The sequence below is a fragment of the Pristis pectinata genome, chromosome 31 (assembly GCF_009764475.1).
Source record: "Pristis pectinata isolate sPriPec2 chromosome 31, sPriPec2.1.pri, whole genome shotgun sequence".
Taxonomy (NCBI): Eukaryota; Metazoa; Chordata; class Chondrichthyes; order Rhinopristiformes; family Pristidae; genus Pristis; species Pristis pectinata.
This window is the reverse complement of record NC_067435.1, coordinates 198,717-224,760: the sequence shown is the minus strand read 5'-3', so window position 1 is coordinate 224,760 and position 26,044 is coordinate 198,717. Positions and strand designations below refer to the sequence as shown.

The window sequence follows — 26,044 nt, the reverse complement described above, 5'->3', positions numbered from 1 at the left end:
TCATATTATACCTCTCTAAATGATCATAAATCCTGCCTCTCAGGATCTTCTCCATCAGCTTACCAACCACTGAAGTAAGACTCACTGGTCTATAATATCCTGGGCTATCTCTACTCCCTTTCTTGAATAAGGGAACAACATCCGCAACCCTCCAATCTTCTGGAACCTCTCCTGTCTCCATCATTGATGGAAAGATCATCGTCAGAAGCTCCGCAATCTCCTCCCTTGCCTCCCACAGCAGCCTGGGGTACGTCTCATCTGGTCCTGGCAACTTATCCAACTTGATGCTTTCCAAAAGTTTCAGCACCTCCTCTTTCCTAATATCTACATGCTCAAGCTTTTCAGCCTGCTGCAAGTCCTCACTACAATCACCCAGATCTTTTTTCCGTAGTGAATACTGATGTAAGGTATTCATTAAGTACCTCCGATATTTCTTCTGGATCCATACACACTTTCCCACTGCTGCACTTGATAGGCTCTATTCTTTCGCATCTTATCCTCTTGCTCTTCACATACTTGTAGAATGCCTTGGAGTTTTCCTTAATCTTGCCCACCAAGGTCTTCTCATGTCCCCTTCTGGCTCTCCTCATTTCCTTCTTAAGCTCCTTCCTGTTAGCCTTATTCTCTTCCAGATCTCTAACATTATCTAGCTCTCTGTATCTTTCGTAAGCTTTTCTTTTCCATTTGACTAAGATTTATTATAGCTTTTGTACACCACGGTTCCTGTATCCTCTTGTGACTGCCCTGTCTCATTGGAACATGCCTATGCAGAACTCCACACAAATATCCCCTGAATATTTGCCACATTTCTTCTGTACTTTTCCCTGAGAACATCTGTTCCCAATTTAAGCTTCCAACTTCCTGCCTGAGAGCCTCATACTTCCCTTTACTTCAAGTAAGCACCTTTCTAGTCCATCTGTTCCTATCTGTCTCCAATGCTATCGTAAAGGAGATAGAATTATGATCACTATCTCCAAAATGCTCTCCTACTGAGAGATCTGACACCTGACCAGGTTCATTTCCCAATCCCAAATCAAGCACAGTCTCTCCTCTTGTAGTCAAGAATCCTTTCTGAACACACTTAACAAACTCCACCCCATTTAAACCCCTCACTGTATGGAGATGCCAATCAATGTTTAGGAAATTAAAATCTCCCATCACAACAACTCTGTTATTATCACACCTTTCTAGGATCTGCTTCCCTATCTGCTCCTCAATATCCCTGTTACTATTGGGCGGCCTATAAAAAACACCCAGTAAAGTTATTGACCCCTTCCTGTTCCTAACCTCCACCCACAGAGACTCCGTAGACAGTCCCTCCATGACGTCCACCTTTTCTGCAGCCGTGACACCATCTCTGATCAACAGAGCCATTCCCCCACCTCTTTTGCCTCCCTCTCTGTCCTTTCTGAAACAGCTAAAACCCAGCACTTGAAGTAATCATTCCAGTCCCTGAGCCATCCAAGTCTCTGTAATGGCCACCACATCATAGCTCCAAGTATTTATCCAAGCTCTAAGCTCATCCGCCTTGTTCACTATACTCCTTGCGTTAAAATAGACACATCTCAAATCGGTCTGAGCACGTTCCTTCTCTATCACCTGCCTATCCTCCCTCTCATACCTACTACTAGCTCTCCCTATTTGAGAGCCAAACACCTCTTCCCCAGCCTCTCCAGTTCAGATCCCACCCCCCCAACAATTCTAGTTTAAACTCCCCCCAGTAGCCTGATCAAACCTCCCCGCCAGGATATTGGTCCCCCTGGGATTCAAGTGCAACCCGTCCTCTTTGTACAGGTCATACCTGCCCCAAAAGAGGCCCCAGTGATCCAGAAATCTGAATCCCTGCCCCTTACTCCAATCCCTCAGCCACGCATTTAACCTCCACCTCATTCTATTCCTATACTCACTGTCACGTGGCACAGGCAGTAATCCTGATATTACTACCTTTGAGGTCCTGCTTCTCAGCTTCCTTCCTAACTCCCTATAGTCTTTTTTCAGGACCTCATCCCTTTTCCTACCTATGTCATTGGTACCAATATGTACCACGACCTCTGGCTGTTCTCCCTCCCTCTGCAGGATATCTTGGACGCGATCTGAAACATCCTGGACCCTGGCACCTGGGAGGCAAACTACCATCCGAGTTTCTTTCCTGCATCCACAGAATCGCCTGTCTGCCGACCTAACTATAGAGTCCCCCATCATTAGTGTCCTCCTCTCTCCTTCCCTACCCTTCTGAGCCACAGGGCCAGACTCTGTGCCAGAGACACCGCCATTGTTGCTTCCCCCAGGTAGGCTGTCTCCCCCAATAATACTCAAGCAGGAGTACTTATTGTCAAGGGGTACAGCCACAGGGGTACTCTCTAGTACCTGTCTCTTCCCCCTCCCCCTCCTGACTGTGACCCACTTGCCTGACTCCTGTGGCCCCGGTGTGACCACCTGCCTGTAACTCCTTTCTATCACTTCCTCATTCTCCCTGACCATACGAAGGTCATCGAGCTGCATCTCCAGTTCCCTAACACGGTTCCTTAGGAACTGCAGCTCAACACACCGGGTGCAGATGTAGCCTTCCCAGAGGCAGGGAGACTCTGGGAACTCCCACATCTGACACCAAGTACAGAAAACCGCACTCATACTACTTTCTTTCCTCGTCACCTACCTTTCCTCGCCCTTTTAGCACCTAAGCCCCTTGAGCCAAAGCCCAACTAGTGGGTATAAGATGACTGAGTGCTGGTGATGTAAAGACTTTCATCTATTACAACCTCTCCTCCATTAAACCTCTCTCCAAAACTAAGCTATTGGTCACCTGTCCTGTTATCTCTTTGTGTGGTGTTTGATTAATTATCTCTGTAATGAGCCTTGGTACATATAAATAGTCTTTTCACGGTACTCTTGTGATACATTGCTTTTGGCGCCTTTGGCAAATGCTGGGTTTGGTTGCAAGGAGCAGTTCTACATTGGGACTAAGCACCACTGAAAAGCAGCAACATCAGAGGATGAATATATTCCCTCTTGACTGCTGCCACTGCATAGAATGAGATTATCAAACCATGCAGGGATGGTGACCCCTGAATACTGACATCTTCTCACTGCTCCTTCACCCTATGGTCAACTTCCCATCCCACCTCACTTCCCACCCACAGTCTTTAAACACCCCTATGTACACTGTACCTCTATTTCATCCAGGGCCATAAGCACAGCAAAACTTGTCAGATGTCTACAGTTGCACACTGTGTGTGTCGTGTTGGACATGTCCACTTTGCAGCCACGAGTAGACCAGGTACTAGCTGATGCATCCCAGAAGACACATTTTGCTGTTTCATTATTAAACTAGTAAAAGAGCAAAAAAAAATTTAAGAATGACAATAATTAACTCATCATCTGTTGAACAAATTGACATCCGACATGTTTTGTATTTCATGGGTTTGGCTTGGAACTTTAACAGAATATAAGTTTGTCTTCAAGAAGTGGTTTCAGGGCATCTCATACCCTTTCATATCCATTGAAGAGCTTTTGAGGTATAATTTCTGTTGTAGGATAACTGGCAGCACAGGAAGCTCGCACAAGCAACAACCTGATAAGACCAGTTAAACTAGTCTTAAAGTAGTGCCTTAGGATCTTACATCCCCAAGAAGGCAAGCAGATCCTTCGTTTACCATCACTTCTGTATAAAATATGAGGGGCATAGATAGAGTGAATGCACTCAGTCTTTTTCCCAGGGTTGAGGAATCAAGAACTGTAACAAGGAAGCAAGGGAAGAACTTAAACAAGGAAGTAGGAGGGCCAAAAGGGGCCATGAAATGTCTTTGGCAAGTAGGATTAAGGAGAATGGTCAAGCATTTTATATACTGTATAATTAAAACTAAGAGGGTAGCTGGAGAAAAGTAGGTCCACTCGAGGACAAAGGAGAAAATCTAAGTTTGGAGACAGAGGAAGTGAGTGAGGTCCTAAGTGAATACTCAGAGTCATAGAGCCATAAGGTATGCAAATGCAAATAGACCCTTTGGCTTTTACATGTCCATGCCAACCAAGAGGTATATTCAAGCTAACCCATTTCCCAGCACTTGGCCCATGCCCTTCTAAATTCTTGTCATCTTCACGTTCCTACCATCTGGGAGGAGGTACAGGAACCTGAAGACTCACACTCAACACTTCAGGAACAGCTTCTTCCCCTCTGCCATCAAATTTCTGAATGGTCCATGAACCCATGAGCACTACCTCGTTATTCCTTTTTTGCACAATTTATTTCTTTTGTAGCTTATAGTGATTTTTATGTCTTTATATCTTGCACTGTACTGCTATCACAAAACAACAAATATCATGACATATGTCAGTGATAATAACACTGATTCTGATTCATCCATATACCTGTCCACATACTTCGTAAATGTATCTGATGTACCTGCCTTTGCGGGGGGGATGGGAACCAGAGGAGCAGGTCAGAGGAAGAAGGGGATGAGGAAAAGTCAGATCTAACCGGTAGAGAGGCTTTGAGGAAGGAGAAGCAGAGTCCAGGCTATAAAAGTAGTAAGGCGGATGGGCTAAAGTGCATTTACTTAAATGCAAGAAGTATCAGGAATAAGGGAGATGAACTGAGAGCTTGAATAAGTACATGGGACTACGATATTGTGGCTATCACAGAGACATGGCTGACATCAGGGCAGGAACGGATATTGAATATTCCTGGTTTTCAGAGTTTTAAAAGGGATGGGGGGGGTGGAGAAGAGGAGGACAGGTGGCGATACTGGTCAGGGAAAATATTACAGCTGCAGAAAGAAAGGGTGGATAATGTAGAAGGATCGTCTCTAGAGTCAATATGGGTGGAAGTTAAGAATAAGAGAGGAGCAGTTACTCAACTGGGAGTATTCTATAGGCCTCCCGGTAGCAGTAGGGATACTGAGGAACTGATTGGGAGGCAGATTTTGGAAAGATGCAAAAATAACAGGGTTATTATAATGGGAGACTTCAACTGCCCAACTATTGATTGGCACCAGCTTAGTGCCAAAGGTTTAGATGGGGCGGAGTTTGTTAAGTGTGTCCAGGACGGATTCCTGTCACAGTATGTTGACAGGCCAACTAGGCGGAATGCCATATTAGATCAAGTTTTAGGTAATGAACCGGGTCAGGTGATAGATCTATCAGTGGGTGAGCATTTGGGGGACAGTGACCTCTGCTTCATAATCTTTAGAATTGTCATGGACAGGGATAGGAGCAAAGAGGATGGGAAGATATTTAATTGGGGGAAGGCGAATTATGAGGCTATAATGCGAGAACTTGGGAGTGTGAATTGGGATGACATTTTTGAAGGGAAGTGTACTATAGAGATATGGTCGATGTTCAGGGATCTCTTGCAGGATGTTAGGGATAAATTTGTCCTGGTGAGGCAGAGAAGGAATGGTAGGGTGGAGGAACCGTGGGTGACGAGAGAGGTGGAACACTTAGTTAGGAAGAAGAAGGCAGCATACATAAGGTGTAAGCAGCAAGGGTCAGACAGGGCTCATGAGGAATACAGAGTAGCAAGGAGGGAACTTAAGAAGGGGCTGAGGAGAGCGAGAAGGGGACATGAAAAGGCTTTGGCAAGTAGGGTTAAGGAGAATCCCAAGGTTTTTTACTCGTACGTGGAGAGCAGAAGGATGGCTAGAGTAAAGGTAGGTCCGATAAAAGACAAAGGTGGGAAGTTGTGCCTGGAAGCTGTGGAAGTGGGTGAGGTTCTCAATGAATACTTCTCTTCAGTATTCACCAAGGAGAGGGGTCTTGATGACGCTGAGGACAGTGTTGGTAAGGGTAATGTTCTAAAGTATGTAGATATCAAGAGAGAGGATGTGTTCGAGCTGTTAGAAAATATTACGACAGATAAGTCCACGGGGCCTGACGGAATTTTCCCCAGGCTGCTTCATGAGGCTAGGGAGGAGATTGCTGAACTGTTGTCTAGGATCTTTGAGTCCTCGTTGTCCACGAGGATGGTACCGGAGGATTGGAGGGTGGTGAATGTTGTCCTCTTGTTCAAAAAAGGTAGTAGGGATAGTCCAGGGAATTACAGACCAGAGAGCCTTATGTCTGTGGTGGGTAAGCTGCTAGAAAGGATTCTAAGAGATAGTATCTATGATCATTTAGAGAATCATGGACTGATTAGGGACAGCCAGCATGGATTTGTGAAGGGAAGATCTTGCCTCACAAGCCTGATAGGGTTCTTTGAGGACGTGACCAGGAAGATTGATGAGGGTAGTGCAGTTCATGTGGTCTACATGGATTTTAGTAAGGCGTTTGACGAGGTTTCGCATAGTAGGCTTCTTCAGAAGGTCAGAGGCCAAGGGATCCAGGGAGGTTCAGCCGTGTGGATTCAGAATTGGCTTGCCTGTAGAAAGCAGAGGGTTGTGGTGGCGGGAGTGCATTCATATTGGAGGGCTGTGACCAGTGGTGTCCCACAAGGATCAATTCTGGGACCTCTACTTTTTGTGATATTTATTAATGACTTAGATGAGGGGGTGGAAGGGTGGGTTAGCAAGTTTGCAGATGACACTAAGATCGGTGGTGTTGTGGATAGTGTGGAGGGCTGTTGAAGCTTACAGAAGGATATTGATAGGATGCAGAGCTGGGCTGACAAGTGGCAGATGGAGTTCGATCCAGAGAAGTGTGAAGTTGTACTCATTGGAAGGACAAACTCCAAGGCGGAGTACAAGATAAATGGCAGGATTCTGGGGAGTGTAGAGGAGCAGAGGGATCTGGGGGTTCATATCTACAGATCACTGAAAGTTGCCACATGGGTGGATAGGGTAGTTAAGAAAGCTTATGGGGTGTTAACTTTCATAAGTCATGGGATCGAGTTTAAGAGCCATGAAGTAATGATGCAGCTTTATAAAACTCTGGCTAGACCACACTTAGAGTACTGTGTCCAGTTCTGGTCGCCTCATTATAGGAAGGATGTGGAGGCATTGGAGAGAGTGCAGAGGAGATTTACCAGGATGCTGTCTGGATTAGAGTGTATGGATTATGAGGAGAGACTAAAGGAGCTAGGGCTTTACTCATTGGAGAGAAGGAGGATGAGGGGAGACATGATAGAGGTGTACAAAATATTAAGGGGAATAGATAGAGTGGACAGCCAGTGCCTCTTTCCCAGGGCAGCAATGCTCAATACAAGAGGGCATGGCTTTAAGGTAATGGGTGGGAAGTTCAAGGTGACGTCAGAGGGAGGTTTTTCACCCAAAGAGTAGTTGGTGCATGGAATGCGCTGCCTGGGGCGGTGGTGGAGGCTGATATGTTGGTCAAGTTCAAGAGATGGTTAGATGAGCATATGGAGGAATTTAAGATAGAGGGATATGTGGGAGGAAGGGGTTAGATAGTCTTAGGAGGGGTTTGAAGGTCAGCACAACATGGTGGGCCGAAGGGCCTGTATTGTGCTGTATTGTTCTATGGTTCTATGGTAACCACTCCCTCTGGCAGCTGGTTCCATGGATCTACCACCTGCTGTGTAAAAAACTGCCCCTCAGGTTCTTATTAAACCTTTCACCTCTAACCCTAAAACTATGTCCTCTAGTCCTCTAATTCCCCAACCTTGGCAAAAAGACCACTCACCCTATCGATGCACCTCATGATTTTATATACCTCTATGAGATATCTCTCCCTATAACTCAGTCCCTCGAGTCCTGGTAACATCCTTGTAGACATTTTTTGCACTCTTTCCAGTTTAATCACATCCTTCCTATAACAGGGTGACCAAAACTGAACACAATACTCCAAGTGTGGCCTCGCCAATGTCTTGTACATTCGCAGCATAGTCTCCCAACTTCTATATTCAATGCTCTGACTGAAGACCAGCTTGCCAAAAGCCTTCTTCACTGCCCTGTCTACCTGTGACTCCTCTTTAAGGGAGCTATGCACCTGTACTCCAATGTTCCTCTGTTCCACAATAGTACCAGGGCCCTTCCATCCAATGTATACGCCCTACCTTGATTTTGTCCTTCCAAAATGTATCACTTTGCATTTATCTGAATTAAATTTCATTTGCATTCCTCAGCCCACCTACCTACTTCACATCAGTATTTCACCAAGAAGAGGACAAGGATGATGATGAGATAAGGGTTTACTAGTTGTTTGCTGCTCCAAGTTCCAACATCTGCAGTCTCTTGTGGCTCCACATGGGAACAGGTTTATGGGCACAACCCTCACGTCCATCAAGGACATCTTCAAGAGGCAGTGCCTCAAGAAGGTGGCATCCATCATTAAGGACCCTCATCACCCGGGATATACCTCCTTCATGTTACTACTATTGGGGAGGAGGTAGAGGAGCCTGGAGACCCACATTCAGCATTTCAGAAACAGCTTCTTCCCCTCTGCCTTTAGATTTCTGAACAGTCCATGAACCCATGAACACTACCTCATTAATCCTCTTTTACACTATTTATTTATTTTTTGTAACTTATAGTAATTTTTATGTCTTTATGTCTTGCATTGTAGTGCTGCCGCAAAACAACAAATTTCTCGACATATGTCAGTGATAATAATTCTGATTCTGATTCCATCATTCACCATCCTCACACTGCCATTTCTCCAACATCACTGGGTTAAATCCTGGAACTCCAGACCCAACAACATTGTAGCAGTACCTTCTGAGGAAATATTGCTCAGACCTTCTGAATGCCTGACCTCTGTTTTTATTTCAGATTTCCAGCATCTGCAGTATTTTGCCTTTGAACAAACCTTGTTCTCCATGGTGAGGATGACTGGGTCAGGGAGGTGTTTCCTGTCCTTGTTAGTTACTGTGACAGTAACAACTTCAGATATCAGGTCCAGCTTGGATTCCTTGTTATTGATTTCCAAAAGAATCGGTTCCATGAGGGAGTCCAGATGTTTGTAGGAGATAAGGACAACGGCAGCAACATCTGTACAAAGGAAATGTTAAACATTGAACAGATTACCCTTCGTGTCACAACAATGGGGTTCAGGAGCAGAGATGCCAACTCTCCAGGAAATAAAGATTAATTCCTTGGCTAATGTGAGCAATCTGGGAATAAAACCTTCAGATGGGCTTTTTCTATTTCCATTTTAGTGAAATATATTTGTTTGTGAATTAAAAGCATATCAAAGATGAGTAAAAGTTTGCTATTTGATTGACATGAGATCTCTTTCCATTGACCACGACTGCATTGCATTTCCGGACATGTCATGCGACCAACAGCAGCATTGGGGACAGGACTGGTTGGTCAAAGCTGCTCATGTGATGAAACATTCAGGAGTATGGAAAGCTATAAATGATGACACTTGTCAGCAGAGCCCCATTTCATTCTCAGGGAATTAGGGGCAGATAAAGCAAAAGCTTAAATGTAACTTGAACTAGGAAAGTGAATAAAATTTGGAAATGAAATACCTGAATTTTTGCAATTAATATCTAATGATACTGAGCTGGATGGAACCTTCTCAATATTATTGGGCAGATTTACCCCTGATATCCATGACTGGACAAGATTTACTCTCCATATCTAGAACAGGATTGAATTTACCCTCACTATTCAGGATTGGACTGGATTTACTCCCATGTGCAGTACTTGTCAAGATTTACCATCCATTTCCAGGATTGTTTGGATTTGCCCTCAGAAATCTATGCACCAAAAACCTTTCATGAATGGTGGTCATAATTATGATGCTGTTTTCCTTTTGTCCCTTCTGTTGCGAATCTGTTGCATCAAAATTGCAGCAAATCATAATAATACAAATAGAAGCAGGAGTTCGCTATTCGTCTCCTCGTGCCTACTGTACAGTAATACTATCATTTACCTCATTGTCTTACGTGGCTGTCAGTTGAGGCCCAGGGTTATAGTGACTCCTAGAAGGTTGATGAAGATGCTAGGTGATGTCAATCACATCAACTACCCAGCCAGGTGGTTAGACTGGAGATGGTCATTACCTGGAATTTGTGGTGTAAATGTTACTTACCATTGAATGTTGTCTATGTCTTGTAGCATGCAGGCATGGGCTGCTTCACTTGCTGAGGAATTGCGAATGAGATTGAACAATGTGCAATCGTCAGCAAGTATCCCAACTTTTGACATGTTGGAAGTAGCTGGTTGAGCATAGGCTACTGCCTTGAGAAACTCCTACAGTGATGTCTTGGGAGTGGGATGATTGACCTCCAACAACCACAGTTGTCTTCCTTTGTGCAAGGTATGACTTCATCATTGGACATCATTGGAGTGTTTTCCCTTTGATGCACTTTGACTTTAGTTTATCAGATGCTTTTTAATCTGTGCTCCATCAAATACTGCTTTGCTGTCGAAGGTAGTCACTCTCACGTTATCTCAGGGATTAAGGAGCATGTGTGTGGAGGAGCATGGTCCTGGTGAAACCCAAACCAGGAATCAGCTGGCATGTTATTGACAAGTAATTACTGCTTGAAAGCATTGCCCATGACACCTTCCATCATTTTGATGATGATTATGCACCATTCAGCTGGATTTATTTGTCCTGATTCTTGTGAACAGAACACCACCCTGCAATTTTTCACATTGTCAGGGAGAGGGGTCTTGATGATGCGGAAGGGAGTGCTGGTAGGGGTAATGTTCTCGAGGTTGTTGATATCAAGAAAGAGGATGTGTTGAAGTTGTTAAATAATATTAAGACAGATAAATCTCTGGGGCCTGACGGGATTTTCCCCAGGCTGCTTCGAGAGGCTAGAGAGGAGATTGCTGAACTGCTGGTAAGGATCTTTGAGTCCTCGTTGTCTACGGGGGGTGGTGCCGGAGGATTGGAGGGTTGCGAATGTGGTCCCCTTGTTCAGAAAAGGTAATAGGGATAGGACAGGGAATTATAGACCGGTGAGTCTCACGTCTGTGGTGGGTAAGCTGTTAGAAAGGATTCTAAGGGATAGGATTTATGAACACCTTGAGAATCATGGACTGATTAGGGACAGCCAGCATGGCTTTGTGAAGGGAAGATCTTGCCTCACAAGCCTGATAGAGTTCTTTGAGGAGGTGACCAGGAAGATTGATGAGGGCAGTGTGGTGGATGTGGTTTACATGGATTTTAGTAAGGCATTTGATAAGGTTCCTCATGGTAGGCTTCTTCAGAAGGTCAGAGGCCAAGGGATCCAAGGAAGCTTGGCTGTGTGGATTAGGAATTGGCTTGCATGTAGAAAGCAGAGGGAGTGCCCTCAGATTGGAAGGCAGTGACTAGTGGTGTCCCGCAGGGATCGGTTCTGGGACCTCTACTTTTTGTGATATTTATAGATGACTTAGATGAGGGGGTGGAGGGCTAGGTTAGTAAGTTTGCGGATGACACTAAGATAGGCGGTGTTGTGGATAGTGTGGAGGGCTGTCGGAGCTTACAGAGGGATATTGATAGGATGCAGAGCTGGGCTGACAAGTGGCAGATGGAGTTCAATCCAGAGAAGTGTGAGGTGGTACACTTTGGAAGGACAAACTCCAGGGCAGAGTACAGGGTAAACGGCAAGGTACTTGGCAGTGTGGAGGAGCAGAGGGATCTGGGGGTTCATATTCACAGTTCATTGAAAGTTGCCTCACAGGTGGAAAGAGCAGTTAAGAAGGCCAATGGGATGTTGGCCTTCATAAATCGCAGGATTGAGTTTAAGAGCCGCGAGGTTATGATGCGGCTTTACAAAACTCTAGTTAGGCCACACTTAGAGTACTGTGTTCAGTTCTGGTCGCCTCATTATAGGAAGGATGTGGAGGCATTGGAGAGGGTGCAGAGGAGATTTACCAGGATGCTGCCTGGATTGGAGAGTATTGAATATGAGGAGAGGCTTAAGGTGCTAGGGCTTTATTCACTGGAAAGGAGGAGGATGAGAGGAGACATGATAGAGGTATATAAAATATTGAGAGGAATAGATAGAGTAGACAGTCAGCACCTCCTTTCCAGGGCACCAATGCTCAAGACGAGAGGTCATGGCTTTAAAGTTATGGGTGGGAGGTTCAGGGGAGATGTCAGAGGGAGGTTTTTCACCCAAAGAGTGGTTGGTGCATGGAATGCACTGCCTGGGGTGGTGGTGGAGGCAGATACATTGAACAGGTTCAAGAGCTTGTTGGATAGGCATATGGAGGAACGTGAGATAGAGGGATATGTGGGAGGAAGGGGTTCGGTAGTGTGAGGGTGGTCTGATGGACGGCACGACATGGTGGGCCGAAGGGCCTGTTTTGTGCTGTATGGTTCTATGGTTCTATGGTTCTAGATACCAGTATTGTAAATGTCCTGGAACAGCTTGACTAGAGACACATCTAGATCTGGAGCACAGGTCTTTAATACACAGCTGGGATGCTGTCTGGTCACACAACCTTTGTTCTGTCCAATGCTCTCAGCCATTTCTTGATATCACCTAGAGTGAGTTGAACTGGTTGAAGACTAGCTTCTGAGATGATGGGGATCTCAAGATCATCCACTTGGCACTTCTAGCTGAGTGTGATGCAAATGTTTCAGCCTCATCTTTAGCACATATTTGTTGGGCCCCACCATCATGGAGGATCTGGATGACTTTGGAGCCTCTCCTCCTGTTAGTTATTTAAATGTCTGTTATCATTTATAACTAGGAGTGGTAGTACTGCAGACCTTTGATGAGATCAGCTGTGAGATTGCTTGGCTCTGTCCATTGCATGCTAATATTTTGCAGCTTCATAAGTCTGACACTTCATTTTTAGGTACACATGGTGCTGCTCCCAGCATGTGCTTCTGCACTGTGGAGTGAACCAGGATTGATGCCCTGGTTTGTTAGAAGTGGTCAAATAAGGGATGTGTAGGTTACAAGGTTATACATTGTGATGGTGGACATCCCTGTTGCTGTTGATAGTACAGTGTCCCATGGATAGTCAGCTTTAAGCTGCCTGATCTGTTGTGACTCTGTACCATTTAGCAAATTTGAAATACATCACATGGAAGGTGTCCTCAGTGTGAAGATCGGACTTGGTTTCTGCAAGGACTGTGTAGGTCACTTGTACCAATGCATTGTGGATAATAGGTAGAGATGAGAACCAGATATATCCCTCATGTTGATGCATTCACTACCCGCAGAAACACAATCAAGCAGGACCTGATCAGTCTGAGCCTCCACAGTCCTCCTAGATAAGAAGTTCCAAAAATTGACTGCCCACCATGTGAAGAAGTTTCTTCTCATTCCTGCCCTGATTGATAATCTCTTATTTTGAAAATGGTACAGAGGTGTGGGTTTGGGTATTTGAGATTAATTTTAATTTGATTTCTGTCACCAGGAAGTGCAAGCATAGAATGTAAACACTCAGTGGTAGGCGAGATACAGTAAAACTAACCAATCCAGACAAGCTCCCAGCATCAAACCAAGTTTCAAAGAATGGTTATTTATGTGCTTACTTTAGATAATGGTTTACTGTAAATATATCAATGCAGAAACTTACCTTTTATGACCTTTGTGTTTGCTTCTATTTTGGCAAAGTCACGCATCCTACTCATTGGACTTTGTTTTGTTATATAAGCTAAAGTTTTTTACATCATTAACCAGTACATCTAGAACCTTGGTGCATTGTTTGCATGAATTAGGAAAGAACAAAGACACCTTGGCCCTGTGACACACAGGAATCTACAACCAAAGCAGTATTTTGGCCTCCAATGAGGCGGCAAAAAACTATAAAAAGGATCAACTCCAAGTTTAGACTCACCAAAGTTCGCTTTTCCTGCCACACTGTTCCAGCTAATGTCCAGGCTGTTTTTTGTAGTGGATAATTTTGACCTTTTATCCTTTGGGATTGTATTGTTCCGAATTGCTTGCATCAAGATTTCTGTGAAACACACAGAAACAGGAACATCAGCAATAGTATTAAAAACAGGAAGAAAATATCACACAGTAACTTGTCACATCTTCAGGGAGAAAATAACTATAAGCTTTCAGAAAGGTTCTCAATTCTTCCCTTTCCAGAAACCCAGCCAGTTGGTCTCAATATTCTGTGCATTGAGAATTTCAGCATCTTTCTCTGATAACTCATATTTGTCAGCGTCATTACAAATGGAGCAAGTTCCTTAAGTTGTATAGCACATTTTTTTTAAGGGCTTCCATGAAAGAAACTTTCTTTTCATCCAGCATTCATGGTATTGTAATTTCAGAGAAGTATTTTGCCTTCCCAAACTGTTCATCTTCCAGTCCAACTTCCTGTTTCTTTACTTTTACCATTAGCAACCACCTACACTATTACTCCTTTCATTTTTCACTTTCTGCTGCCTCTACCCTTTCCCAATCTTATAAAACATGTTTACCCTAAGCCTTTGCCAGTTTTGATGTAGTTTATCAACTTGAAACATTAAGATATATTCTATGTTCTAACTTGTTTCTCTCACCACAGATATTGCCTGACCTGCTGAGTATTTCAGATTTTAAACACTTTTGTTTCAAACTATTTCCTTCATTGAGGAACCTGTGATAAGTCACCTCCAATTTCACATTGTGATGAAGAGAGTGAGGAGAGGTTTGAGCAGAATTTCTAATTAAAACCTGGGATGATGGGGATAGAAATTTGTTCTGTTATTTGCACTGATTGCGCAGTATACTAACATTGACTATAGAGGAATAGAACTACAGAAGCAGAGTTCAATGCACATTTGTCATTACATTGCATATTTCATACATCAACAAAGGACAAATTTCTACCATCGGTAGGAATGGCAAGTTGTCTTTTGATTGCTAATTTCTAAGAAGTGGGAATCCCATCTGTTGAACTCATTTAATTACTTCTATAAAATGGACCAACTATCAATCCACAGAACACCAGCAATGACATCCCACAAACAGCACATGGAAGGGTTACTCTTCAAGCAATTTTGACTTTGCTACCCATGGGAAAGACTGTTGGTCCCAAGACTACAACACTTTCTTCCCTCATTGCCATAAATTTACACTTTCATTGACTGATGAGTGCATACTGTATATCGGAAACCAGTGTGGAGGGAAACCAATGACTAAAACAGAACTTCATTCAACACTTCAGACCACAAAACTGTTACATTACCAACGTTCTTGGAAGAGAACTTTTTTATTTCATTGTGATGTAAATTCTGGGCAGCTGCAATTGTATAATTTTCCATGACTTCCAGGAAGTTGGAAATGAACTTGTGTAATTCCATTGAATTTGTGTTGCAGAGCTTTGAAAAACTCATGAAAGACTGCTCAGCAAATGAATTGATATCCTGTTGGAACAGAAAACAGTGCCTTTTTAACCACTTTATCTACCTTTAAGCATCTGTGGACATACACTCCAAGGTCCGTCTGTTCCTCTACACCACTCAATATCCTTTCATTTACTGCATATTCTCTTGCTTTGTTGTACCTTCCTTCTTCCTCCCACCCAATGTACTACCTCACACTCTTTTGGATTAAATTTCATTGCCACTTTTCTGCCCAGCTGACCACCCTGTCTACATCCTCCAGATGTCACCACTTTCCTTATTGATAATAACTATGGCCATTTGATGGGTCATCTGTAAACTACTTAATCTTGTCCACTGAACTTAGCTAAACATAATTTGTTTTTCATAAAAAGCTAGAGACTGAACACTGATCCCATAGAACTCACCAGTTACACCTTGCAGTCATAAAAGTACCGTTTCCTTTTGTTAAGTTTTGTATTTACCTGCTCTGTTGTCCTTGTCAAAAGGTTGTAGAGTCCAAGTACATTATATCAAATGCACTGCCCTCATCAATTATCCTTCTTACCTCCTCCAGAAATCAATTTACTTGGACATAACCTCACCTTAACATATACACTGATGGAGCCAGATTATTCTTTTTTACTAAATGAAATGTGAGACAGTTCAATATTCTGCTCACTACTGAAGGTAAACTAATTAGCCTGCAATCATCAGTTTATTTCTTCCTTCATTTACAAATAAAGAAATTGTCAGCTCCTGAGACTGATGCAGGAATAGTCACTGGAGCTATTTACTGGAGAGCATCCATTCATCATAAACCTGCCCTCCAGGAAGCTCAAGCAGGTTATATTAGAAAAACGGAGAAGAAATTGAATTAAAAATGTCACCACAACTGTGCTTAGAGACTGGGTCATAGTGTACTTCCAAACAAGTTCTTACCTTAAGTGATGAACTCTTGGGATGAAAATCTATCAAATCTGTTAAAAGAAAATAAAGCATTTGAACCAGCAATCAAGAGGAAATTAAAATGGAAAGACTGATACTTCCAATGTGGTAATGTGCCGCACTGTTGAAGGTGCTGGCTTTCACACAGGACATTAAACCTATGTCCTGTCTGACCACCTTATGTTGACATAAAAGTTTATTTGAAGAAGAGAGTTCCTGCCTCTAAAGCTCTATTTTTTATTAATGCAAGTAGAAGACGGATTGAGTTATGTACTAAAGAGGGTGCACCAAAGACTGGGAGGTATTAAAGGCTGAGTGTGAATGGTATGACAACCAAGAAAAGAAGCACAGAGATAACGAAGCCCAGGCACAGCACCAATTTATTAATAAAGTGGCCAAAGATAATAAGATTGATAATGACCCCAGGGACACATTGTCAGGCATGGCGACCCTATTCTTGCAGAATGATGAGGATGAGGAATTGGAAGATTCCTCATGGGTGAGACCACCCTCATATGCCCCAGACATATCCCAAGTGCCACCAGTCATAGTACCACCACTGGGACCCCGATATTCAGAGCAGTTACCCCAAACCCAGTCTCTCACCAGTAATGATGAAGTAGGACGAGTAGCTGAACATGTAAAAACAGAGCCCAGATCTACTAGGAGGAGGGAAGACACAGCTGACATTGATGGTAATATATTCCCTCTCCAAGTACTCACTAATCCCTGCGCAGGTTCGAATCCTGCTGACTAAGCCAATGTGAAAGTCAACCCGCACTGTAATAAAGCAGACAACAGCAGAACCAAGGAGCGTACAAAAAGTTCTTTATTGTTTAACGTTCGTGGGAGTGGGGGTACATGGAGGAGCAAACAGTCAATGCTGCTCTTCCCTGCACGTGTCCCGACTCAAAGAATACAGGGTGCTAATTTAGCTTAAATATATTGTTCTCCGGCGGGTGTCCACATACTGCACAGGCATACCCATATTTGGGTATGCTTGACCAGCTCATGCTGCCATTGGTCAAGCCGAGGCTGCTCTGTGCAGCCAGGCAGGTTAACACATCTTTCACAGTTAGACACAACCCTGTCTCCTTGTGGTTTTGAGGTTTCATAGCTCAGTAACTTCTTATCAATCAAGCCACATTCTACAAAAGCAGATGGCTAAAGCTTTTACAGCAACTATATAACTAGTAACCCTTTGTTCACCAGAGTTCACTTCCCATTGTCTTCTACAGCACCATGACCAGGGTTGGATCATCACCTCTGGTGCTATCTGTATGGAATTTGCATGGTCTCCCTGTGTCCCTGTGGGTTTCCTCTGGGGTCTCCGGTTTCCTCCCACATCCCAAAAATGTGAGGATTGGTAGGTTAACTGGCCACTGTAAATTCTTCCTAGCGTGTAGGTGAGTTGTAGAATCTGGGATGAGTGGGGAACTGATGGGAATATGGGAAGAATAAAATGGGTGAGGGTAAATTAGTGTAAAAATAAATCCTTGATGGTCAGGCTGCATTTGATGGGCCAAATAGTTTACTTCTGAGCTTTCTCTATATGACTAAAAACAAAGGAATTCTCTTTTGTCCTGATATTTATCTTTAAATCATTACCAAGAACAGGTTATCTGCCTGATATTTAATTGCCCTTTTCTGAGTGGTTGTTGTGCACAAGTGGGCTACTGTTCTACCTATATCACTAATGTCACTACACTTGAAGATACTTAATTAGCTGTAACTCACTTTGAGAAATGTTCAGATCATGAACGACACTATTTCAACAGAAATCTCCTAAATCCTGACTTCAAATGGTTTCAATCCAACCAAAGTACTTCTGAAAATCAAAAAAGCTGCAGATGCTGAAAATCTGAAATAAAAAAAACTGACAATGCCGGAAAAACTCAGCATGTCAGGCAGCATCTGTGGAAAGAGAAACAGTCAACATTTCAGGTCAAAAATGCTTCATCAATACTAAGAAATAGAGAATGCAAGTTAGTCCAAGTAATGGAGAATGTGGGAGGGCAGTGAACATAAAGCATAGAAGAGTACAGCACAGGAACAAGCCCTTAAACCCATTATATCTATGCCAATCATGATGCCAATCCACACTAATCCCATCTGCCTGCATAAGGTCTATATCCCTTCATTCCTTGCCTATCCATGTGTTTGTCCAAATGCCTCTTAAACATTGCTATCATATCTGCTTCCACCACTTCCCCTGACAACAAGTTCCAGGCACCTACCACCCTCTGTGTAAAAAACTTGCCTCATAAATCCCCTTTAAACATTTCCCCCTCACCTAAACCTGTGCCTTTTGTATTTGACCCTGGGAAAAAGATTCTGACTGTCTATTCTGTCTACCCCTGTCATAATTTTATATACTTCTATCAGGTCTCTGATGCTCCAGAGAAAACAATCCAAGTTTGTCCAATCGTGCTTTATAACTCATACTCTCCAACCCAGACAGCATCCTGGTGAACCTCTTCTGCACCCTCTCCAAAGCTTTCACATCCTTCATGTAATGGGGAGATCAGAACTACACACAATACCCCAAATGTGATCTGACCAAAGTTTTATACAGCCGCAACATAACTTCCCAACTTTTATACTCTATACCCTGATCAATGAAGGCAATTATGCCATACGCCTTCCTTACCACTCTATCAACTTGTGTGGCCACTTTCTAGGAGTCATTAAATAGACAGTTAAGCTCCTTTGTCCTTATGATGTGTTGCTGATGTTGGGCTGATGTACAGTCTAACCTACTGGGATATGCTGAGCACACCAGAATATACACATGGAAAATAGGACAGGAATAGTGAGACACTTGACCAATCCTGGTACAGATAAAGAAAGACCAAGTGACCTGAAGTTGGAGAACTCAACATTGAGTCCTGCACACTGCAACATGCCAAGATGATGAATGAGATGTTGTTCCTTGAACTTACATTTGGGTCCTATTGTAACAGTGCAGGAGGCCATGAACAGAGAGGTCAGAGTGGGAGAGGGGTAGTAAATTTAAATAGCAGGCAACAGGGAGCTTGAGGTCAATGGTGCTGACTGAGCGCAGGTGTTCCGCCAAGTGATCAATCACTCTGTGTTTGATTTCTCCAGTGTAAAGGAGGCCACATTTTGAACACCTACTACATTAGACTAGATTGCAAATGAACCACTTCCTTACCTGGAAAGACAATGTTCTTTTAAACTCCCTTTTGGCAGTTACCACTTATACCACTGGATCAATCAACTGGATCCACTCTTGTGTTCCCAGAACTGACAGTCATCATAAAGCACTCAAATCCAGTATAAATGAGGTTGTGCATGGTGCCCCAAAAGCTAAATCTTTCCCACAGCTAAATTAATCACTGAGGTAATCTCTGTGCTTCAGGGAACTGGAAGTGAAAGCACACAGTGAGAGTAACAGGTGTAACAGGTGTACATTAGTGATAAGAATGAAACCATTCACTAATGAGATTTAAGGATTAAGAAAGAACAGAGGACATGACAAAATAGGATAAATTAGAATGATGACATGTTTCAAGAAAGAAATAAAAGATTCGATGGACAGAAAGAGAGAAAACTAATATAAAGAGACATTTAAAATTAAGAATCTCAAAAGAATGGGCACTGTGAAAGAATGAAACAGAATATTCCAACAGCTCTATATCAATCAGAGATAGTGGTTGGCACTGCATTAATAATCACATCAATAAAAACTTGAACACCTCAACTTTTAACGTCAATGAATTATGTTACATTAGGAGGTCTTAAAAGATGGATAAGTAATTAAAGAGAACAAACAGGAACTTCCTCAGCTTCACCTGTCAGACAAAGGCAGCTGGGACCTATAAATCTTGACTGCTATAATTGACCCAATGAGATTGATATCATTCCAAGGCACCTTTAACCTGCAACAACTGACATACTTGTGAAGAAACCACTTGAAATGAAATATCAATACCAAGTTATAGATATGTTAAAAGGAAGCAAATATTCTAATGCGCACGGTCAAACAGAAACAAAAAGAATAAAGTGGATAATTAATATTAAGCTGTTCATTGCAGTTAGTGAGGACAGATGGATTCTGGTCTATCAAAATAATTTGAACAATTGTTACTACTTACCCACTGGTCATTCAAAGAATCTGGCATGGGTTAAATTATGATTTATTTAAATCAATGTACAAGATTAAATAAAATTAATCTGAATGTGAGATAATATATCGCTGTGCTCATTCAAAGCCATGAACCTCGCTCAAACACTCAATGTGGGAGTTGTGAAAATCACAAATAATTCCCACATCATCTCATTCGTCCCAGTCCTCTGCCCTGTCTCAATAGGTGTGTAAATTGTTTTGTTATATGTAATTTATGAACTTTTGATTCAATTTTTTTTGTTTTTTTAATTCAATTTTGATTCAACAGACACTCTGACAATAAGCACATTTATTTGTGAATAAGTGCAAATTCAATTATTTACAAGAAGAGAGGTGAATGCTTTAGATTTGCAATCTTCACACAAAAGTCTTTACCTTGACACTGAGTTATTGCTTTATCAGTAAACATATCTCCAGTGGTTGAGACAAATCCGTCGTTACAGGTGCACTTAAAACTTCCAAGATTGTTGATGCATGTTGCATTTGAACCACAAATATTTGGGTCATTTTCACATTCATCGATATCTGGAGTAGAAAAGCAATCTTAAAATGTGATACAAAACTTTCATGCACTGATGATCTCTCACACCTGCTTTAATCTTTCCCTGACATGAATTCCCGTGACACCTGCCGCCATGTAATGCTGCAATATCTGGAGCAATGACACTCAGAGACATAAACAACTTTCAGTGCTCTAAGCAACTGATGCGCTTCCAACAACAGAGACAGTGCTCCTTTCAGGGCCAACGTGTTGACTTCCACCAGGAGCCATTCACACTCCAAGCTCTTATCCAAGCCTCCATTCTTCCTGGATTAGCCTGGACAGGGAGAGCTGGTCAACTGTAGGGAAATTGTAAACAAGATTTCCCATCTAGAGAAACAAAGGACTGCAGATGCCGGAATCGAGATGAAAAACACTATGATGCTGGAGGAACTCAGCAGGCCAGGCAGCATCCGTGGAGAAAAGCAGGCAGTCAACATTTTGAGTCAGGACCCTTCTTCAGGACTGGGGTTTCCATTTGTTTATTCCAAATGAAAAGAAGATAAAATATTTATGGACTAATTAACAGCAGATATCATTTATGCCACGAGTCTTAGATACTGATAAACTCCAATAATGGAAAGTCAACTCCCCTTTCGCTAATAGTGCACTATTATTGACGAATACCTCACCAGCACTATACTAGGAATTACTGTTTACTGCAGACTTAAATAGACTGGTTATGTTAATACTGCACTCCAAGCACAGGTCAGATCCCGGCACCTAACTTGTGTCATGAAGAACTTTCTGACTCTCTAAAGCCTTTTCATCACCAAGTGGGTACATCAGGAGATAACAGATACTCTCTGTTTGCCTGGACAAATGTATATCCAACCACACTCAAGAATCTGAAAGGCACAAAGTGGATGGAAGCAAGTGACGAATCTGTGATGGACTGGGCAGTGTTTACCTCTCTCTGCAGGTTCCAACAGGTCAAAGCAGAGCAGTTGTCATACCAGGCTGAGAATACTTTCTATAGCAAATCTGTAGAAGTTCGAGAGAATTCTCGTGGATGATGCCGAATCCTCTCAGACGCCAAAGAAAGTAATTACACTGGTGCACTTTCTTGACCACCACACCAGTATGAAGGGATGAGGTGAGATTGCTGGCGACATGGATGCCAAGGAACTTGAAGCCATCAACCATCTCTACAGCAGCTCCACTGAAGAGGACTGGGTCAGCACAAAGTACCGACAACAAAATAGAGTTCAATCACCTCTCCTCGATATTCAATGCGGAGTCCCTTACCATCAACATCCTGGCACTCACCTGTGTTATTATGTGTTATTATGAAATTATGATAAAGAACTACAGTTCCCAGTCAGCAATGCAAGGGGTCACATGGGGGAACAGGAAGTGGCTGTAAAAAGAGAGGGAAAGCAAGCCACTCTGGTGTTGGTTAATAAAAATGTTCAGATGTTAAACCCACGTGAAGTTTGTCTCTTGATGAAGAACAAACATAACATCACCATTGACTAGATACTCAACCGGATCAGCCATACAAATCCGCAGATATAAGAGCAAATCAGTGGCTGGATATCCTGCAGCAACTCACTTACCTCCAGGTACCTCAAGCCTTTCCATCACCTACAAGTCGGGACTGTGATGGAATACTCCCCACCTGCCTCCGTGACTGCAGCATGAACCAGTCTGTAAAAGCTTGACTCCATCCAGGATAAAGCTGCACATTTGAATGGTAACCCATCAACTACAAGAAATGTGCATCCCCTACACCACTGCACCCAGTAGCTACACTATATACCATCTCCACAATGCACTGTACTTATTCACCAGACTACTCCGACAGCACTTCCCAGTCCAGCAACTCCAATCGTCAAAAGGACAATGGCAGCAGCTGTCAAAGTCAAGGTCAAGTTTATTGTCATACGCACAGGTACGTGTCTGCACCAGTGCAATGAAAAACCGATTACAGCAGCATCACAAGCACATTATATAAGCAGCATTCACAAGAAAAAGTATAAATAGAAATTATTTTCAATTTTTACACAAAAGAACACAATTAGAAAAAAATACTAAAGTCCATTTTAGTGCAAATTGATCAAATTGATACGAAGTGATCTATCTGAAGATTGATGGTATATTTCCAAATCACACATCATCCTCACTTGGAAAGATAGCACTGTTCCTTCATTGTTGCTGCGTCTAAATCTTGAACCTCCCTCCTCAGCAGCACCACGTGAGTCCTTCACTAACTAGATGGCAGCGGTTTGAGAAAGTGATTTATCTCCACCTCAAGGGCAGTTAAGGATAGCCAGTAAACACTGACTTTGCCAGTTAGACCCAGATCACAAAAATGAATCTTAAATATTAATCCAAGACAAAAGCAGCCACTTAATTGGCACAATCTAGGTTCAGAGTATTACATCTACAAAATGTTCTGTAGCAAGTTTGTTTTTAAATGGCACCTACCAAATCAGCAACCTCCAGAACTGAGAAGGAGAAAGCAGTAGTACATAGAGGCACTCAAACCTCCACATTCTCCCCATGTGTCACAGAGTATCCTAGCTTGGAAACACGTCATAAGATGCCGAAAGCTAACTAGCTATTCAACGCTACAGCAGTTCTCTTACTGCATTCACCATATTGTTCAGGAAGGTTGCTCACAGAATCTTCACAAGATGTTACATTAGGAGATCTTTAAAGATGGATAAGTAATTAAAGAGAACAAACAGGAACTTCCTCAGCTTCACCTGTCAGACAAAGGCAGCTGGTACCTATAAATCTGGACTGCTATAATTGACCCAATGAGATTGATATCATTCCAAGGCACCTTTAACTTACAACAACTGACATACTTAAGAAGAAACGACTCAAGATGAAATATTAATACCAAGTTATAGATATGTTTAAAGGAAGCAAATATTCTAATGCACACGGTCAAACAGAAACAAAAAGAATAAAGTGGATAATTAATATTAAGCTTTTCATTGCAGTTAGTGAGGACAGACAGATTCTAGCCTATCAAAATAATATGAACAATTATTACTACTTACCTACTGGCCATTCAAAGAATCTGGCATGGGTTAAATTATGATTTATTTAAATCCATGTATAAGGACAAGAGCTGCAGGTGCCTGAGACACCACCATCTGTAGGTTCACTTCCAAGTCACACATCATTCTCACTTGGAAATATATTACTGTTCCTTCATTGTTGTTAAGTCTAAATCCTGAACCTCCCTCCTCAGCAGCACTGTGGGAGTCTCTCCATTTAAAGACTGCAGTGGTTCGAGAAGGTGGTTCACCTCCACTTCAGGGGCAATTAGGGATTGGTAGTAAGCATCGACTTTGCCAGTAACACCTAGATCACCAATGGATTTTAAGTATTCATCCAAGATAAAGCAGCCACTTAACAGGTATCTACAGGAGGTGCTGCCTCAAAAAAGCAGCATCTATCACCAAGGATCCCCACCATCCAGCCTCTGCCCTCTTCTCGCTGTTACCATCGGGCAGGAGGTACAGAAGCCTGAAGTCCCACACCACCATGTTCAGGAACAGCTACTTTCCTGCAGCCCTCAGGTTCTTGGACTGACCTGCACAGCCCTAATCCTAGCACAGCAACGGAACACTACCGACCATCTCTACCATGGACATGTCTCTGATTGTGCAAAACAATATATTAGTCCAAAAAAAATCTTTTTTTCTTCAGTGTCTGGTATTATGTGTTAAGATTTTATGTGTATTTGTGTTCTGTGTGTTGTTTGAACCTACGTGGCTGTGATACTGCTGCAAGAAAATGTTTCATTGTACCTGCACTTCACTGTCAGTTTTTCTGTGTACTCTGTTATCACAATTACCAGCTCTATTGCCACTGCCCTGCAAATTTCTCCTTTGAATGGTAAGACTAGTTTTCATAAACAATCAGGATGTATTCTTTCTCAGCAATCAAACTGAATCTTTGTGAATATTTCCGATGAGAATTTATGAAAAACCTTCTTGGGTTTTGTATCACTGCAGACTGATCTGTACCTTGGCATTGAGCATTTATTCTATTGGTTGAGACAAATCCCTTGGTACTGACACAGTTGAAAGACCCAGGTGTATTGGTGCATCTTGCATTTGGGCTCCATGGGTTTGACTCATACTCATTGATTTTTGGAATGAGAAACATCCTGACAATCTCCTTGGCCATTCTGGCCATTCATCACCATCCAGTCCAGCTCTGGATCCCACATCTCGGGGAACCAGATATCAAATGAAATTTTAAAAATGCAGGTGCTGTAAATCTGAAATAAAAACAGAAAATGCTGGAAACACTCAGCAGGTTTGGCAACACCTGTAGAAAGAGAAACAGAGTTAAGACTTCAGGTCAAAGACCTTTCATCAGAACTTTGTCATTACCACAATCAAATTGGTCTCCTTTCTTTAAGATTGGCACAATCGTGGCATCTCCAAAGTTTTTGGCATATCCTCCTCTTCCCAGACATGGACATATGGGTTGTAAATTTGTGACTGACATATCTGTCTGCCAAACTTTAGAACTTCAACAGGGACATACCATAGACTTTGTTGTTTTTCACCTAGCATGTTGCCTTTCCAATTTCTTGTCAGTTAGGGCTGATGCCAATGTGATAATTCACCCTGGGATGGTGAAGAATATTCACTTTAAGGAGAAATTAACAGATGACGTGTTCTTCGAAGGGCTTCTTCCAGTGAGCTCTGTCTTTGACAAGTTCACTTCCTGTTGGCTTTTAGCAGAGTGGGTCCTGGAACGTTGGGTTATAAACTTAAACAATAAAACTGAAAAAGTCATGCAACGGTGACCTAGGGCACTGAATTCTGATATGGCAAATAGACTTCAAGCCCAATTGACTTGCAAAATCCTTCACACAAATATTTGGTGAACAATGACTAAATTCGGAGAACTGTCCCACAAACTAACCAAGCAATAGTTTGACATAGTTGTCGGATCCAGTTATTTTCAAATCCGCAGGTTCTTTCAGGAGTCCAGGAATGAGTTGAAAACAACTTTGTGCTTCACAAAGTTTTATTGGAAAAGTTTAAAACAAAGAAACAGTCACAGAGCACATGGCACTAGCTTTACTATTAGGAGATGAGCCGAGACAAAAGGAACTAAAGATGAGCTCAGGCCAGTGGAGGGGGGGGGGGGGCAGGGGGGGCGGGGGAAGAGCAAGAGAGAGATTAACAAAAAATGACACCTTTTGTACCTGAGATAAGAGGTAATCCTTAGCTAACAATAGTCCAATCAGGAAACCTATTAGATACCTGTGGCCAAATCAAGCAATGAGAAAACACATTTTCGCCTGATGGACGAACCAA

At 42.6% G+C, this 26,044-nt stretch overlaps 1 protein-coding gene across 3 annotated transcripts in view; it reads right to left on the bottom strand.

The window, feature by feature from the left end:
* LOC127584951 (adhesion G protein-coupled receptor E2-like) overlaps window positions 1-26,044 on the bottom strand; it is a 74,040-nt gene that overhangs the window by 24,691 nt on the left and 23,305 nt on the right. For 2 of the 3 annotated variants that reach the window (XM_052041997.1, XM_052041998.1), the window contains 6 exons: window positions 20,579-20,728; window positions 16,048-16,085; window positions 14,970-15,147; window positions 13,629-13,748; window positions 8,695-8,876; window positions 3,169-3,327 (listed from right to left, as the gene is read on the bottom strand). In XM_052041997.1, the coding sequence (XP_051897957.1) occupies window positions 3,169-3,327; window positions 8,695-8,876; window positions 13,629-13,748; window positions 14,970-15,147; window positions 16,048-16,085; window positions 20,579-20,728 (827 nt within the window). The remainder of the gene's footprint in view (window positions 1-3,168; window positions 3,328-8,694; window positions 8,877-13,628; window positions 13,749-14,969; window positions 15,148-16,047; window positions 16,086-20,578; window positions 20,729-26,044) is intronic. The other variant, XM_052041999.1, reaches the window with a different exon arrangement.